Source organism: Rhea pennata, chromosome 16, assembly GCF_028389875.1.
Source record: "Rhea pennata isolate bPtePen1 chromosome 16, bPtePen1.pri, whole genome shotgun sequence".
Classification (NCBI taxonomy): Eukaryota; Metazoa; Chordata; class Aves; order Rheiformes; family Rheidae; genus Rhea; species Rhea pennata.
The window spans coordinates 1,541,394-1,559,791 of NC_084678.1; the positions used below are offsets into that span (position 1 = coordinate 1,541,394).

Genomic DNA, 18,398 nt, shown 5'->3' on the forward strand with positions numbered 1-18,398 from the left:
AAACTCACCTGAAAATCCCTTCAGTCTGTTCTCCTCCTAATGCCAGGACCTGCTGCGACAGCTGCGTTTGTACCCAAGGCAGCTTTTTACCCGGATACATGTCCTGCTGCCGTAACATGATTTCCTCCAGAGAGCTGCCGAAGAGTGATGGTGTCAAGATGGCATTTCTGGCATGTGTTATCTCTTCTACTGTTGGTTTACGGAGGCCCTGAGGACAGAAAAGAATTCAGTTCAGCTGCAGCACAGCATTGCTGGCCCATGGAAGAAGAGCAACCCACGGATGGTGAGCGTTCACAGGTCGAGAGGGCTGCACATGTGCATGCCACCTTGTTGGCATTCTGGAAATCCCTTGTCAAGCACAATTTCTACTCTACAGCCTGCACATGCTAAAACTGGGGGGGAGTGGAGGGTGTTGAACTCATCAGGCCAAAAAGGAGCAGCGAAGCTGCTGCCTGGTAACAGGAGACAGTTTTGGAGAGTTTGGCCTTCAGATTCTGTTGCGGTGCTTTGACCTCTGCATTTGGGAAATATTCCAGCTGTCCCAACTGGACCTGGCTCTGTTGTGCTGGCGCGGCAGGAGGAAGAAGCAGGGCCCAGCCTGGCCCAAAGCCGTGGCAAGGCCAGCAGAGGGCACGCGTACATCAGCCCCCTGCTTCACACAGACACATGGCCACAGGGCAGCAGAAAAACAGCTCTTTAGGAGAGGAGAATTCCAGGTACATCCAAATTCAGGATCCAGCTTAAGACTAGGAAATGCTTAGTTTTCAGAGATGCCAAATATCTCTGAAAAACAGGCACCAAGCGTCACCCTGGGCATGTGGGACGTGTTGTTTCTGCAAGATGCTGACACTTCAAAGGAATTTCTAATCTCATATAGCGTGAGACACACGAAGCATTATCGTAGGCACCGCAGGCTGTCTAGCACAGTGACCGTTTGGCTATAACACCACAGCCAAGCGAGGTGCAGGGACGGGGGAGAGCACCATTCCTCAAAGCTCTCGCTGACCCCTCGGCGGGTGGCAGCCGGCTGGGGTTGCAGTTGTGTGCAATGCATGTCTGGACATTTCCTGTTCTGCCCCCATGGGGATGCCGGGAGCCTTCACCCCTCCTGAGGTATTTCAGCTATTTGCTCACTGTACATGGAGTCCAGATGGCAGGGAGGCCCCCGAGGGATTTGCAGAAATAAAAGAAGACCGGATCTGGCTCAGAGACCTAGGACAGACAGGCTGGGGCTGTGTGCCAGCTTTTGTAGCCCAACACAGAACTGTGCAGAGGAAAGGGAGGAGGGGGATTTCCAGATAACGCAAAGCACACAGGCTCCTCTCTGTGCCAGACATCTCTACTGCAAGATTTTTTTGAACTGGAAATGGACAATTCTACAGTAAAGCAGCTGCAAGACCAGTCCCATGTAAGCTCTCAGTGAGCAAAGAGAGACTCTTTCCTCCTCTGAGGAAACCAAGCTCCTTCCATTATGGGCATTCCCTGTACAGACAGTTCCTATCACCTTGAGGATAGTCAAATATCAAGTTTGTCTTCCAAGTCCTTAAGGCAGGTGAAGGTCCAGCTACGCAGCACCCAGTGTGGCAGGCACCGCTCTCTGCCAGCAAGTATTGCAGGACCTGGCCAGTAGCCCTGCCCGCAAACTCATGGGGAGACAAGCCTTGAACAAGTCTCCTCTGTTCTATCTCTGTTTTCCATCGCTGAATCAGTGTCGACCTCCGAGAGTCATGGGCCTGGTTTCTCTGGTATCTGGAAAGTGGAGTGCTGTACAAGGACTACACACAGGCAAATCCACAGGCCCTGTAGCTGGGGCAGCTACTCACCTTTTTGCCTCCAGTGACAGCTACTTTCTGGAGTTTCCGGTAGCAGTATTTGGCATAGGTGCTGATGGGCAGACCTAGCGGGAAATAAAAACAAGCAGTCAGCCCACAGGCACCACACGTTTTCCATGGATCCCAAATACCAGAGCTCTAACAAAGCACCAGTGCAGCACGGCACAAATGTGCACCCCCATTTTGCACAGCCCTGTTCTGCAGGCAGAGCAGAGAGGTTGCTAAAATCACACCTGGAGTGCACTGAACCCTCCTGGCCCCAGAGCCCTGTGGCAGGTGATGCCAGTGCAAGCCAGTGCTCGGGCTCAGAAGGATTTGTGCTCCGACTCAAGGCTCTACACCTCCCGCCGTGGCTCCTGCAGATCGCAGCCTCACACACACAGGCAGCCACAGCTCTGACTCCATCGTGGCTCAAAGCAAGCTGCCATTCGGCATTTGTAGCCTGGGCATGCATAGGAGCATGCACACTCGTTCCCTGCTGCACAACCACAGCTAAACAGCTCGCAGACACAGGGCTAAGTATTTAAATATTGCTAGATCTCAGAAAAAGAGTATCCAGAGACAGCTTCTTGCCAGGAAAGTTTTCAAGTGTTTTAAACAAATTGTTTAGCACTGGAGAACTGAAGTACTGGGCCACTAAGAGAGGCAGCAGTGGAGAAGACTTTGCCAGGGCTGGAGAGCCAGCACTGAGAGTCAATTCAGGACTGCAGGGAGAGGTGCATGAAAGCAGAGGCATATTTCTCATCTTCCCAGAAAGCTATAGAAACCTCATTAATTTCTTTGCTACAGCTTCCTCCAACTCATCCTTGCACACAAGCTTCATGTGCACTGTGCAATATGAAGAAAAACTGACACACCAGAGCTTGGGAGTTTCCCCCAAAAGCTGCGCCCCTCTGCAAGAACTGCTGCTCTTGCTGTGCTTGGTTCAGCAAACTTTGAGGGTGAGTGGAGCCAGGATTCACAGAGCTAATCCCCCCTGACACCAAGAGAAATATTTGCACTGACAGAGCACTGATTGCTGGGAGAGTTTTTCCAAAACCGTTGGCCTTTTGTTCTTTTTCGAGTCAAACCCAAATTGCTTGCTGAAAGCAGTGAATAGATCTGCCCTATTTGAGTCCTTGCCAGACTCAAAGCTTGCAGCAGAGTTCAAAATATTTGTGGCTTTTAAAATCTACATTCTGGTCAGATGCTGCCTATTTCACATTGGCCTTTCATGCACTCTGCAGCTTAGGTAAACTGGATGGGATCTTGGATTTCCTCAAATCTGCTCATACAGAGAAATAACAAGTTTGTCCCAAGCAGAATAACGAAGGTGAGAGGCTTTCTCCCATTCTTGCACCAGTCAGCAGTCAACCCAGGGTCCTGGTACCCCCAAGACTAAACATGCACCTGCAGCTTGACAAATCTGTTTGATTGTAACCTCTGAAGTGCAGCCCCTCAGTTACACCAGAGAAATGCAAAAGGAGGTAGGACAGCATCCCCTGCTTCCACAGGCAAAGAGAAGGAAGTCGCTTTCAAGAATTTCTCTCTCTTGGAAATATCTGAAGCAAAATATTCTTCGTATGCAAAACATCCTGCTAATCCCAGGCATGATTTATAATGGGAATGTTTAAGAATGAAAGAAAAGAACAGAGCTAAATGAGCTGTTTTGTAATGTGTCATTAGGTTACTACTTCTGCTGTTGAAATGGTGGTGTACAGACACACCATGATGTAAAGTGTCATCTGGTTCACATAGTAATGACTAGGAAGAAGTGAGACTGGAATCCGTCTCTGTGTCAGAAAAAATACACAGAAGGCAGCACATTCAAAACCAATAATAAGAAATACTTTTTCACTTTGCAGTTTGACCATGAAACCTTTTGTCGCACTAAAAGTTTAGCAAGGTTTGCAAAAGAACTGGCTGCATCAGAGTCTGCATTACTGGCACTTGTGACTAGCAGCAAGATGCGTTTGACTGAGGATCGTTCTGTTCTTCCCCAGAAAGCTCCCTGGTCCTGGGAAAAGCCTAAACCCTCCACCCCGTGCTTTCTGCGGTGAGGCATCCTGTTTCCAGCAAAGGTCAAGCTCGTGCCTGTCACTCAGGGGGGACTGCAAGTAGAGCCATTGAAATTTCAAGCAAACTGACAACAAACTCGCCCTCTGCACAGAGGGCTGGACGTCTTACTGCCCATGGATCCAAATCATCAAAACCTGGAGGGAGCCTCGAGGAACGGAGCCGATTCGGGCTCTCTGCCACTGTTGGTGTAGAGCAGAGTGGCCCCATGCAGGGGACTTGCACCTTGAACATGCAACTTTTGGCCTCCTTCTTACCTAATGGGTGTCACCCACCCTGATCTGAGCTCTCCTGGCTCCCAGGGCATGTGCACAGCGGGCCATACAACGGAGGCTGAGAAAGGCCAGGAGGCTGAGAGGCGAGATGGGAGCCTTAGCCTCTGCTTTTCAAAAAGCAGACTGACTCAGCCACCTGGCTGCTTTTAGAGATTCTCAGCTAGAAACTTGTTCCTGGAATTTAATTCGTTATGCATGGTCAGTTCTCCTTAACAGAACTGCCACGAACCTTACCCCCAGCCCCCAGCTTATACCTACCAGCATTGGCACAAGTCATTTTAGCCTACACAGGCTGGAAAGGGGCTCATACTAACAGTAATTCCACTTCTCTGAGCACATCATGAATCTGTGAAATCCAAGTTGATCTGTTATTTCCTCTGGTACCACAGTAGCCCCAGGAGCTCAGGAACAGAAGCCTACTAACAACCCGCAACAGTGAAAAACAGTTTGCGAAGGAAAATATTTTTCCATGTGCTGGCCTAAAAACACATGCAAAGAAGTTCTTAAAGAGCCTCTTCTTTTATAACAAGTTAAAATCCAGGCAATACACATGCAGGAACGTACCTTCTGGAACAGACTCAAGTGCTTTCCTGCCAAAAAATCTCTTAAAAAATGCAGCAAACAACGTGGATTCAGAACCCAGCTACGGGATGAGTATTTTAGCACAGCAGAAGCTGTTGTCTCAGTATTTCTCTGATCTATTGCTGTCTCATACAGACCTCAACAGGGCACAATTTGAAGCCTTAGGTAGGGGCAGCCCAGATGGGCTTTGCACTGGTTCCGCTCTCCCAGTTTAAATCTGAACCTCCACCTCACAACAGGTTCTTAGCCCCTTCTTTCTCCTTCCTTACACCATGTGTGCATTCCTCTGCATCTCCCTAATCCTACTCCATCACCATTTCCTGCATGGGAACTGCCATACCTCATCAGCCCAAAGGTCCATATGTGTCAACAGCCTGCATCTACCAGCAGGAGAAAGAGAAACAGATACAGGATGTATCGAAAATGAGTATTCCCATTAAAATTTTCCAGCTAACGGCATATGGGAAATATCCTAAGGCAGTATTGCACCTGGACCATTAACATTTGCTGATCAACCTGCTGTCTTCGAATTTGTTCCATTTCTCCCCAAACCTGTTTATACTCTTGACCTGCACAACACCCTGGATTGCCAATTCCTGCCATTTAATTTGTTGCTTCAGGAAAATACAGTTTTAAACCTGCTGCCTGATAGCAAAAGAACTGGAAACCACCCAATTTTGTTATGACAAACAATGACAGAGTTTTTTCCTCTCACTTTCCCCAGATAACTTGCGATTTCTTTTAGCCTGCTGACCTTCTCTCTCTCCCTTCTCTCTTCCACGTCCGCATCTGCTGAGCCTCTCACTGCAGGGCTGGCACTCGGCCACACTGAACAGCCCCGAAGGGAGCCACAGGCAGTATGTGGCAGGGCACAGGCAGCACCGCGGCCGAGTGCTGATGCTGGTTTTGCCCTCTGCCCCTTTTCTAAAAGCTCCGGATTTTCTATTTGTTTTCTGACAGCTTCCAAGTACTGTGTATAAATTTTTTTAAATTTGTAAATAGTAACTTCAAAATTCCTTTCCTCATTTGCAACAGCTATGTAAGAGCCTGTTGCTGCATATGCAGCGAGAGATGTTTTATCCAGGTATGATACTTTGCTTTTATTGACACATAATTTTCTGTGCTGCTTGATCACCCAGTAACTCACCCTTGTGAGATCCTGCTGCACCTTCAGTTTTTACAACCTGGATAATTCTGTATCAACACCGAGCTTTGTCACCTCATTGTCTGCTTCCTTTTCTCAGTTCAGACCAAACCCCAGCGTAGATTCCTGTAGGATCATTAGTCAAGTCTCCTTGTGAAAACAGATCATTTATTTCTACCTTTTACTCTTCTGCCTTTCAATCGCTTATTGTTTCATGAAAGGTTCTCCCACCACCTCCAAACTTCGTTCACTCACAGAAAATTACATTAAAAGCTGGAGATCGCCAAGGTAAGTGTGGGAAACTTCAGAATGATTGCTTTGGGGCACATCTGATGAGATGATGTTAACTCACCCAGATGTTTACTTACAAGCCTCTATACTGTAGGAAGCTGGGGAAAAAAAACCACTGCTTTAATTCCCCTTGTTTTTCTCTGGAAGACTTATATACATGCCTACACATACACCGTTCAGCCATTCTGAAGACAGGACATGTAATGTCTTTATTGGCTTCTCTGTTACATTACTGTTACAGCATCTATATGCATCTAAGTATTTCACAGCTCCTAGCAAATATCTTTTCAAGAGAGTCTTGTAAGGTGAGGAACGAAGTTACTCCCACATCTTACAAACAAGGCAAACGGTGCACATGGAGCAGACACAAGTATCCTGAGGAAAAGCCTGACTTTCTCAGTCATTGGTAGATAGCACTTCGCATGTTCAAGCAGGATTTCCATCTACTTCAGCTGCAGCTCCAAGTGTGCAACACTTGTCTGAATTACAGCCCAGAGCCTGAGGTCAGACTCCAGAAAAAAATCATCACCATTACTAGTCACTTCTGAAAAATCTGGTTCAAGTAACTTGCCAACCCTTTCTCTTCCTGGTGTTATGACTCTGCTTTGCTGCACACCTTACAGTTTTTGCAACAAACTGGCAGGAGCCTTGCAGACAAGCTCATTTATTCTAAAACACCAGTTTGCTCCCCAAGCTCTCTTTTGTGCGTGCTAAAGCAGACAGAGTCCTGTGAAGGGAACAGCATGTGACCTGTCATTAGATACTCAACTAAGGCCACACAGGCATTTCTGCCTTTCAAGTGCTTCATTCTGGAAACTTAATAAAGCTTTCCTGCTGTGTCTTTTTGATGTAATTCCAATATTTTATTTTTTTAAATAAAAACTAACTCTGGCTTCCTAAGCACAACTCCAGCGCCTGCAACATAGATAGGCAATTGCACAGGAAAGCCTGCTCAGCCCACAGACAGAGCACGCCCTGTGCAGAGAAAACCGCAAGGGAGTTGTCCCATAAAGGTATCAAAATCCCTCTGAACATGAGCAAAATGACTTTTCAAAGACTCGGAATTGGCTGAACCCTTCTGGGTCTGAACAGGAAGGGAAAAAGACATATGCCTAACAGAAACATAATTCCTCAGTGTAACTTCAGGTCTCTGCTCAGGATCCCAAAGGAGACAGTCTGTTCAAAGGGAAAGTGATAGAAGTTTTCTTACTGCAAAGAGAACAGGGCTTTTAAACAAGGGGCCTCCTCAGCCATTGGCCGGACTTGCAGTTGACTTTAAGAAACAGTGACACATGGAAATCACGACATGTCTCTGGAGAGCGCAGCTGCAGTTTCCATGTTTCATACACCTGCATGCTCAAGTGAGACAGGGCTCAACAATGCAAGAAGTTGTACTCCAGGGCTCCCAAAACCAGATTAAAAACAGTGAGTCCATACAATATAAGCTGCTGTCCGATAGGAATTCACAGAGTCGGCTCAAGTTTCCTAAAAGATACAAAAAATGGAATGAACTTTGCCCAGGCACATTTTAGGCCAGATAGAGTATCATCTGTCCTCCTGCAGCCAGCATTAAAACCTCAGGTTCGAGAAATACATGAGCTCTTGTTCATTCATTAAAGATGCTATTGCAAGCCCTGGACTGCTAGATCAAATTTGTACAGCTATGTCACCTAGTGCTAAAGGCCAGGGAAATCTGCCTCTGTCAATAACATCTCAGCTAGGCACTCCTTGCTATAGCCAGGAGGTGACCAGCACTGCCTTATCCACAGCCAGCTCGGCTTTCTCCGTACCCTGCTTTGAAGCAGCAGCGCATGGCTCTCCCAGCTGTCTCGGAGGCCTGAAGGAATCACCCCCGCGGACTGCGCAGGCATTTCTGGGTCAGGACACGCTGCTCCAGCCAGGAAGAGTAGGACAAGGGGAATGGGGCTGCACAGTCCAGGAAGTATGGACAAGAAGTCAATACTTGGGATAAAAAAAAGCAGTGTTGTTTATCAGATGTCCTCCCTGAAGGTCCTCAAGTTGGGTGGTGATTTACAAAATCTATTATTCCAATTTAGACAGGTTCTCATCAACATCCTCTCTCAGATGGCCTGTAACACTGAATGTGCTATATAAAAGTCTGCAGCACGCAAACTGGTTGGGTTACAGTCCCAGGTCTGCATCCAAGTTAAAGACCCTTTTCTTCCCTGCACCTGTCCCACCCATGAGTGACAGGGATCCCTCTCGCCCTACACTGCTACTTGTCCCTGTACCGAGGAACACCTGTCCCCATGCACTGCCCAGCCGACACTCATGCTGCTCTGTTCTGATCCATTCTCTGGCCAAAGCTCTTACAAAGGCACCTACAGTAAAGTTTCCTGAATCTATGTCTATAAAGCTTAAAGAAATGGTCTGATGTTCAGTGGAACTCAGCAACTCAGCCTGTCTGAGGTCAGTGCAGTCCTTCCTCCCGTTACCTTCATCTTCAGTATTTTGTTTCCTCTTTTTCCTGGATTTTGAGTTCTTCTTGTTTTTCAGATCCGTAAGCTCCTTGATACGCTGTGCAACTGAAAATTTAAAGCACTGTTAACTGAGCAACAAAGGAGACTGAATGTTCCCTGCCCTCCTCCCCTTCAGCATGGCAGGAAGAGGCTCTGGGTTAATAAACCATTAATAATGTGGAAATGTAAGACACCAAAGCCCAGAACTGCCCTCAGACATGAACTAAAGCAGCCAGCCTCACTATGGCATGAGGAGTCTGCTCAGGGAAAAGTCCTGTATCACAACCATCACCAAATGCACCAGAATCAGGGACCTAGAATGTCCCTTGACTCCTCTGAATGGCCAAATATTTAAGAAGCTCCAGGCTGCAAATTTGTATTCCCTAAATAGCAGCAGCAAGAATAAGCCACTTAAATAGTTTGGATTACTTCTCCTTACTGCCTGGGTCCTGGTAGGGCAATTTTTTCTCTCCAGGCCAGACACAGCTGGAGGGAACAATTTTTGCGGGGAGAAGTGACAATATTCTGGGTTCCTTGTGGAAATCTAAACTAGTGCTGCACACCCACCAGTGCAGTGAAGGAACTGCTAATGTTAAGGTCACAAGCATAAGACCAGAAAGCAAAGGTTGGTGTAGCACCATGGCTGTGCCCAGGACTCACCCCCACCTACAGCACTCACTAGCAGGGAGCAGAGATGTGCTGGGGCAGAATGTCTGTCCTGAAGATTTGTGGGAGACTTGAACTCATGTTTGGAGCTTGACTAGGAATAAGAGCTTTGGTTTATCGCTTGAGACTGGACAAGTCACAAACTCTGATTCTCTGAAAGCAAAATTCCTCATCTGGTCATGAGGCTCTAACAACGTTGTTAGACTGAAACTTTGCTTTGCTAAGGAGCGCTGCAGAAATAGTCACAAATCAGCCAATAAATACCGTGCAGGTTGACAGTTGGCATTTTTTTTTAACCAGGATGCTGCAGCAACTTAAAATTGGAGTTTTGTTTGGGTATATGAGTTAGGTAGGAGCAACTCTTCCTTTCAGGCAATGCCAGGCAGCTCCCCAAGGCTTTTAAAAGATACTGATAAATCACATCTGTTTACAACACAAGCCAGTATCCTTTAGAACCACTGGCTAGTTGCCACTCTAAGGCCTGCTTTGAAAGGGCTCCCTAATGTGTGTTTTTTTTTTTCCTGGTTTAAGGAACTTTGAAACAAATCATATCTTCAGAGAATCCAAGGAAACTCTGCCCTTGGTAGAGGTGGAATCAGCTCTTTTCTGGGTTGATACTGCCCAGCTGATCAGCTAGATGAGCGCAGTTTAGGGTTGGCACTTCTTTTGCCAGATACAATTGATAATTGCAGGGAGATGAACTGGTGGCAGCTGCACCTTGTAGAAGAAGGATGCGATGCTCTCAGTGACAGAAACCACAGTATTGGATGGTGACTACTTGTTTTTTTAAAACCAGACAACCCTGAGTAAATGACACAACCCACCAAAATGCTGCTGCACATACACTGGTGAGCATGAGGCACTTACTGTTTTCATCGTTGTCAAGGTGACGATAGATGTAACCTTCCAGATAAGACTGGAATTTGGGTGATGGAGAGAAGAAGGCCAGACTAATGGCCATCAGTTCCCAGCCCCACGCCAGACTCTGGTAGCACGTATTATCTGTTGTCTGCCTGATCAATTGTATATAGAGCTCATCCCGTAAACCTTGTATGCTCCAGCACTTGGTGACTGTGACCAATGCCACATGATTCCGATCCATGCGAGTCTGACGATCTCCCATGTAGCTCTGCACCAGTTTGAACATCTCACAGGCTTCTTTTTTGATGGTGCGGTTGCTAGTGATGAGCATTGGCTTTTTGATAGAGCCACCATTCCAGGAGAGCATGTTGGAGATGGAGATCCTTCGGCGGAAGATGCCCTGAGTGTGCATGTTCAGGTTTTTAGAAGCCCAGTCTGCCATGCTGCTTTGAGAGATGGGCTTCCGTAGAGTATTGTAAGAGAAATGATATCCTACACAGCTGCCAGGCTGACTGCTGCTCTCTGGCTTGGGGTCCAACTCTATTGTCCCAGGCTGCAATGGAAAACAGATGTGTTAAAAATTGCTTAGTTGATTCCCTGATCCTGGTAGGAAAATAAATAACAGTGAGTGAAGCTAACAGCAACTGCAAAGTGGTAAATCTTTGTGCAGAATCTGTTGCTGACATCTGCAGTTCTGCAAGAGTCCTGGCTGGCACAGTAGCACATGGACACTGTCCCCAAGGGAAACCTTGAGACAGGGAGAAATGGGGCTGGTTTTCCATGTCGTCCCCGAATTCCTGGTGACAGCCTCAAGCAGGAGCTGAGGTGACTGCCAGAGAAGCAGTGTGGCGCTTGGCAGGAAGCACACACCAAGGATCCAAGTTCCTCACAGCCCTTCAGCTCCTGCTTCCTTTTGGGCTGTAAGAGCCCAGCTGTGCCCAGGAGGCAGCAAAGACCAGGCAGCCACAGAACTACCAGAACCACTTGCTTCTTGCCTCTACTTTCTGTGGCTGATACAATCCCATAGCTGGTTCCTGCCTTTACTGTTTTTCCAAGTTCTAATCACAAAAAGACACACAACCAAACTGGCATGGCTAGCTACTGTCAGAAGCAGCTGAGCCCGTACCTGGACAGCATCTGCACTGAGGTATTCAAAACGCACATCTCAGTTCCACCACAACCTTCTCTATGGAAATACTGGTCAGACACACAAATCGGATAGGAAAAGCTAAAGGAGGGAGGCACAGCGGAAGCACGAACGCATCTATTTTAATGGCAAGGCTGTCACTCGGGATAATCATTCAAACCAAACGTGTCTTGGGAAGAAAGAAGGGCAATTCTGAGGGAAGATGACAAGTACAATACAATCATAACCCAAGGACAAATCTCCTCAGTGACCACTGAGGTTACCACTGAGATGTGAAGGTCTAATGGGTGGATCAAATGTCAGGGTGTCCCTGGATAGTGGCAAAGGAGCAGGTCCGTGCAGCTACATCTAGAGTGACAGTGGGCTGCTGCATGAGGGTCAGTGGACTTCCAACTACATCATGCTCCATTACGAGCTCAAGTCATACAACAACATGTGTGTTTGAAGTGAAGGAGTCAGGAAATCTGTCTCAGTCAACTTCCTCTGGCCATGGAGCTGCATCTTTCCATAACCTACAGCCCTCCCCAGCATGCGCTGGCTCGAGCATCCTCGGGGAAGATACAGGCTGTGGCTTCAGACTTGCTGCCTCTGTGAGCAGCACTGCACCACACTCACAGATGCCTCTATGTTGGACTCCCTACAACGTCTCTTATCTAAGAGGGGGCATAACATTCCCCAATGACAATAACTCTTCAAAAGTGTTTTTTTCTTCTTTTTTTCCCCCCTCAGAGGAGTGGAGTCAGCAGCTTCCCACAAGCACTCCATATTCATCAAACTGATTTGCTCTAGAGGTAAGTCCACTGACTGCGGGTTTACAGACACATACAGCAGAGACAAAGAGCCTTCTCCACCACAGATTTTACGTGCCATTTTTACATAGAGCACTTGTCCCTCCTTCATCCCCAGCAATCTCTAAGGAACTACATAACGAGAGCTTTGGTAGTACTGATCCCCAGAAAACGATGGGTAACAGCTACTAGCGAGAAAAGGACATTTATTTTGCCCATTTAGAATTTTCTGTTTTGGCTGAAAGTGGCAGCCTGAGACACATTTAACTTAAACATCCAACAATTTATTATAGGCAACGGACTTTTCTGTTAGACTTGAAATTTCCACATAGAGCAACTAAGTGGTAAACTATTCATGTTTCACTCTGCATTCTCCAAGGAGACCTGCATAACAGTAGGAAAATGTCAAACAAGATAATATAGAGTTTTTTTTAAAAAAAAAACATACACAAACAGATTTTCCATAAACTTTTCACATTGTGAAACCAAAATTAAGTAAAACATGCATTTTTCTTTCTTTGTAGGTCACCCTTAAGTTGCCTGCCATTCTATATTCCAGTTCTGGGCTACAGTCAAGCCCAAAATACATGTTAGTTCTTAAACACTTAGAGCAAGTTAATGTTTTCCTTCTTTGTAGGCAGAAACTGCTGAACTCATGACAGAGACTTGGTGGTCCAGCCCTTCCCTGTTTTACATACAACATGTATCTACATGTGGATGATGGGATTAGCACACACCATATTCCACTTTGTATTGTCAGCCTGGGGCACAATTGTTTCTCTCATTTTTCTACTTCATCTTAGTTTTTTATCCCTTAAGTTACCCTGTCTCCTCAGTGTCTCTGAATTCACTCAACATTCTGTCTAAAAATCAGTGCCAGAAGCTCCTCTCTTCCCACTCTATCCTCAGTCTTCTCCAATCCAGCTTCTGTGCCCTGGGTTGGTTTTCCTCCTATCCCTCTAATTGCTCCTTCAGTGTGATATTTCTGAGGATCCACCTCTCTCTAGAGGTTCAACAGGCTCTTGGTTCTCTCCTCCTCTCTCTTTAAAATTTATCTCTGAAATCTCATTCACACCTACTCGGCTATTATGTTTGTGCTGATACCACACACCCACCTCTGCTCAGCATGTCCTAAAACTTCCGCTTGCCCTTGTGAGATAATGAACTTCCTCTTTTCTTGATTTTCATCTCCATCACTTAGGCCCATCACAGGACATTGCCTCTGATTCAATCCACACACTGCCATTTTCAGCCTAGACAGCAATTTTGCATAGTATCTCTGCAACCTCCTCCCCTTCGGACTTGGAAGCTCAGTTCTCAAGAGTGTTTTGCCTTTGCTGCATCATTCATCTTCTTACAGCTTCCATTTTATTCTCCTTCATTGTCCTATCACACATCAATTATTTTCCTTCACTGAAAAGGCTAGTCATAGTCTATGCCCAACCCACCATCTCTTGAGCGTAATCAAGACATCAGGTCTCAGCTCTACTCTGTCAAAGCAATGAAGTGTAATAAACCCTGCAGATGAGATAGTATTCTTCCATGAGGTCAAAAGAGACTGCAAAATGAATTTATTGAACTGTTGACTGTAACAGGCGAGTCATGTGTGAGCTTAAACTGGCCATGTGCCAGAAAAATGGAAAACGGGGGAAATGTGACATCAGGTTTTATATGAGGTTTCAAGTGAAACCAAGGCACTAACACCAGTAAGTCTGAATTCCTTAAAATAAATTATAACAAAGAATAGAATGTAAAAACACCTAAATATGATACAGTGAAGAAGTATCAGCTGGGCTTTTAGAGGAAAGTTACACTTCAAAAATCTATAGAAGTGTTTTGATGTGTTCAGTGAGGTTTGCTAAGCTTCTTCATGAAAGGTCCTTAAAATACTCTAAAGAGTCATGCAGTAAGACATGATTCCCTTATGAACTAACAGGACACAAGACAAAGCAAAGGGTAAAAAAAAATAGTTTTCACGATGGAGAGTTGTTATCAGCTGACTCCCATGGAAGAAAAACTGAGGCAGAACAAGAGTGAAGTAACTAGATAAGTGAGAAAAGAGTAAGATGAAATAACGTGCAGTAAATCTAAAATAAAACTGAAACTAAATCTGAACTAAAACTATGAAGCAGAAGGATCTTACAAATCCAAAGTGGAAAGACAGCAAACTAAATTCTGCAGAAATGTTGTGTGGTAGGGAGAAATTACTCCAGCTGCATACACACAGTGATGGGAATAGCTCTTTCCAACCTGACAGCAACTCTAGTGTCTTCTTCAATAGTTTTCTAAATATTTTAATTAAATACTCAGGAGTGGTTAAAAGGACAAACAGAACATAGGGAACTACTAGGAAAGGATGAGAGAGCAATAAACAGAAAACACTGTCACATTACCATACAAAACCCCATACCTGCATCCTGTGTCTCACACACAGATCTGGTGATCCCAGCTCAAAAAAGGCTATAAAAGGGGAAGAACTACAAAGATGATCAAAGTTACAGATCATCATCTGCACAGGAAGGGACTCGGAGGAGTCTGCACAGTAAATGGAACACGCCATAGCAAGTGTTACACAGCCCTCTGAAAAGCCCAAATGGCCAGAGGTCAGTAGGAAACACTCTCCAGTTTCTTGCCACCAAAGTATTCAGGTGTTCCAATTCAAATTGGCAATCAAGCAGTAAATCTATAATGACCAGTGAAATGCCTTTTCATATTGTGCATAACTGAACCGTGGCACTCATTACCACAGGGTTTTATGGAGACAAAAAGCAAGGAAGCTCCAAAAAGCAGGTAGGCCAACCCATGGGAGAAAATTTCCCCAAAGATTATTGAAAAAATCGAGTTTCATATACAACGTTGGACTTGGTCCCTATGCTGCAGCATGCTGGGAGGACGCACTGGGAGAAGCAAATCTGCCACGTCACTATGCTTTTTCCCTTTGAGGACCTGCACCATCAGGAGCTCTGCCAGAGAGACTGCCCTGGGCAGGACGGATCCCTGATCTGACCATCTGGATTCTTCTGAGTTTTTACACCCTATGATCTGCCTTTAAGCCCTTAGAGAAAGGGTGTTTTGTTCTGTGTGTCCAATGCTTAAGCAGAACAAGGCCTCCTTCCCAGACTACAAATAATACAGCACTGTAAAACTACTATCCACAGCGCTGAGAGTTTGCCATTCAGGTATACAAACCCTTCCACAAGGCTCCCTCCTTTCATGCCACCCAGACCACTGGCCTGAAGTTGGATCTCCACCTACAAAGCTGTAAAATTTTGTAACCAGTTTACTGCTTGGCAGGCACACACATGTTCTGTGTGCAGCATATAGCCTAAACCTGTCCAAGTCCGATCAGGCACTCGACTTAGTACTACAACAGTCTAGCAAAGGTGTGTGATTTTCCCAGTAAAGATCAGGAGGTACCTGAGAGGAGTGATGTGTAGCATCTGATGAAGCCAAACTTGTCTGGCTGGTGACATTCTTTTCTAAAGAATCTATTTTCTCAAAGGTCCTCTTCTGTCTCAATGAGTCCTGTGGAGTAGCTGTGTCATTGGGAAAGCCACCTCTGCTCTCCAGGCCCTGCCTATACAGAGACCTGTTACTGGCTGAGACATCGTCCCTTGAGCTCCGGCTGACGCATTTTTTCAAGTGGTCAGACTGAAATCTGACTTTGCTGCTCTCTGCTGGGATGCCACTCTCCAGAGTTTCAGCATCAAGGCTGGCTTTGCTTCCTCTGCAAGCTGCTGACCTGCCCACCACAGCACGCATCTCAGCAATCAACTTATCATTCAAAGCTGTGAGCTCGCTGCTGCTGCCCACAGAGCCAGGTCTTCCTTGACCTGTCCCTTGCCTCCTTCCTTTCCTTTTTCTCAAGCTTGGGGAAGGGCCAGTTGAATAACCAGAATCCTGATGGCTTATAGCAGTTGGGTACTCTTGAGCTTGCAGACTGTTCTGCCTACTATGGTGGGCTTCCATGTTCTTGAGGACATTGGCTTCCAAGATCCTCCAAGACTGCTTGAAGCTGTCCTTTGAAGTAAGCTGACCAGGCAGTTTAACAGAAGCCTCAGCTGTTGCAGCAGAAGAGTGAGGAAGTTTGGACGATTGGTCAACATTGATCATATGTTTTATGTATTCTCTGCCAGCTGGGCTGTATTCAGTGGAAGAAGGATTTCTTGCATGTTTCTTTGCAGCTTGCTGCTGTTGCGTACTTGGATGCTGTAATAATTTGGTTGGTTGGAGCTGCTTTTTTAAGCTATTGCTTGGCGACACTGGTGGAGACATCCCATTCATGTTGACACTTTCAGTGTCCATATCTACTGGAGGCTCATCATAAATCGGAGACTCTAAAGATGGCTCATCGTATATAGGTGCAGGGCAAGCATACTTGGGGGATGCAGGCTGGGGAGTTCCTGTCTGACTCCTTGGAGGTGTTTGAGAAGTTGGACCATTCATCAGCACTAAGCAAAACCCACCATTCTCTGTCTTTTTGATCTGCATCGACTGTTTTGCTTCTTCTACAGGCGCTTGCTTTGTGGCACCAGGGCTCTGGGATGTGGACTGAGGCTGAGCATATATGGCTGGTTTTGGAAGAGATTTTTGGCTGTTGGCTTCTGGGGTGTTCTGCAGCTGAAGCGAACTGTTTGAAGAACCCTGTACCTGCCTTAAACTGTTCACTTTGACCAACATGGCTGCTTTTGTGCCAGGCAGAGGCTGCCAGTGGGTAGGTGTCTCCCTAAAGAAAGATACAAATACAGGAAATTATTTAAGAAAATAAGAGAAAATAAACAGCATTCAGAATTTCTATTCTAGTAGGAAACAAGTAAAATAGTCTCTGCTTATGCGAGGACATTAGACTATCAGTCTCTAAGTGCCTGGAAATTCCCCAACCAGTTATATCAGCTCTTCATTGCTCTTTCTTGCAGATCCCCATTCCAGAAACAAAAACATTGTTGTTAAACACAAGAGAAATTTCTGGCTCATGAACTGCAAAACAATGAGATGAGATAAGCTCATCCCACTATAACCTGTCTGGTATCATCATCAGCAAGCTATGAAACAACGTATTCTTGCCGTGACTCTTGAGCTAGCACAGCATCCCAAAAAACTGGCAGAAGAACAGCAAGAATTTCTTAACCATTTGAGCAGTGAGTTGAAAAATAACCTCAAGTGTCTGTCTTCAGACCGTCAAATTATGATGACAGCCCTTCCAGAGCACTGTATTTTTTTAACTAATTTTCCAGATCCATGTTTTCCTTACAGCAAAACCTATGAGGTCTATGGAAGGTACTGAGGGGTTGATGCCATCAGCTCGAAGGATGTGTGTCACGCTCCTATACAATCAATTAAGCCCCTGCATAGAGCATTCTCCCAGTCCAATCTAGATACTGTCAGACTTGATTCCCTTGACCAAACGTATTGGTCAATAGCTTTGGAATCCTCTTCTAGTAGTATCTTCTACCTCATGATGATACATGTCCGTAGCCACAACCCAATATTCTCACTGCAACATCTCAGTTCCAAAGGCGCATTTTACAGTGTAGTAACAACCTGCTGTCACAGAAGAGCTTCTGTACTCATGAGCTCAGAGGAAAAGGGAAAGGAGAGGCTATTAAACCAGCCTGGGATTTCAGGTCTTAAAAGGTACCACTGTCCCCAGCTTTCAGCCCACACTAGAGCAGGTAGAGCAGGACAGGATGCGTCACCAGCATCTCAACTTACAACCCTCCTTCACCGGGCAAGACGAACCAGCCCATATCTAACATGGGGTAGAAAGAAGGACAGTTCCTTTGAAGCTGGCCCTGTTTCTTGCACTCTCCACTACTGGCTGTTGTTGGGTAAGACCTAGGGGTGCACTGCATGTGTCCTGGCTGTGACAGAAGATGTTCTCCTAACAGGGTAATGTCAAGTCTCTGGAGCCATTTTGCTCTATTTGAACCTTCTTCTTTGTGCTCCTTCCCTCTCTACTGACCCCTTGCTCTGTGTCCCCTGCACTGTCAGACAGACCCATCTCCACCACATGCCCAGAGCTTCTTCTTTGCCCCTCAGGGACACCCTGGCCTGTGTCTTCATCTCCAAACTCCATGAGGTGCCCTGGGCTTCTCAGGACAACCCAACCCCTTCCTGCTCACTCATAACAGCTTCCACTGCTTCTGCTCTCCAGAGACCCCTTATCTGCCGAGTCTCAGCCCCCTCTTTCACCCACTGAGCATAGCCTCTCCAGGGAGGTGTTGTGCTTGCCCACCTGTCTTGCCTAACATCTAGACACCCCTGCCCCAAAACAGGA

The 18,398-nt window shown here is 46.2% G+C and overlaps 1 protein-coding gene across 2 annotated transcripts in view; it reads right to left on the reverse strand.

The window, feature by feature from the left end:
* Nucleotides 1–18,398, reverse strand: part of LOC134147650 (rho GTPase-activating protein 39-like) — a 67,516-nt gene that overhangs the window by 6,281 nt on the left and 42,837 nt on the right. Inside the window, exons 3-7 of one of the 2 annotated variants that reach the window (XM_062589013.1) lie at nt 15,539–16,847; nt 10,193–10,739; nt 8,636–8,725; nt 1,824–1,897; nt 9–208 (exon numbers count right to left, since the gene is read on the reverse strand). In XM_062589013.1, coding sequence (XP_062444997.1) covers nt 9–208; nt 1,824–1,897; nt 8,636–8,725; nt 10,193–10,739; nt 15,539–16,847 — 2,220 coding nt within the window. The remainder of the gene's footprint in view (nt 1–8; nt 209–1,823; nt 1,898–8,635; nt 8,726–10,192; nt 10,740–15,538; nt 16,848–18,398) is intronic. The other variant, XM_062589014.1, reaches the window with a different exon arrangement.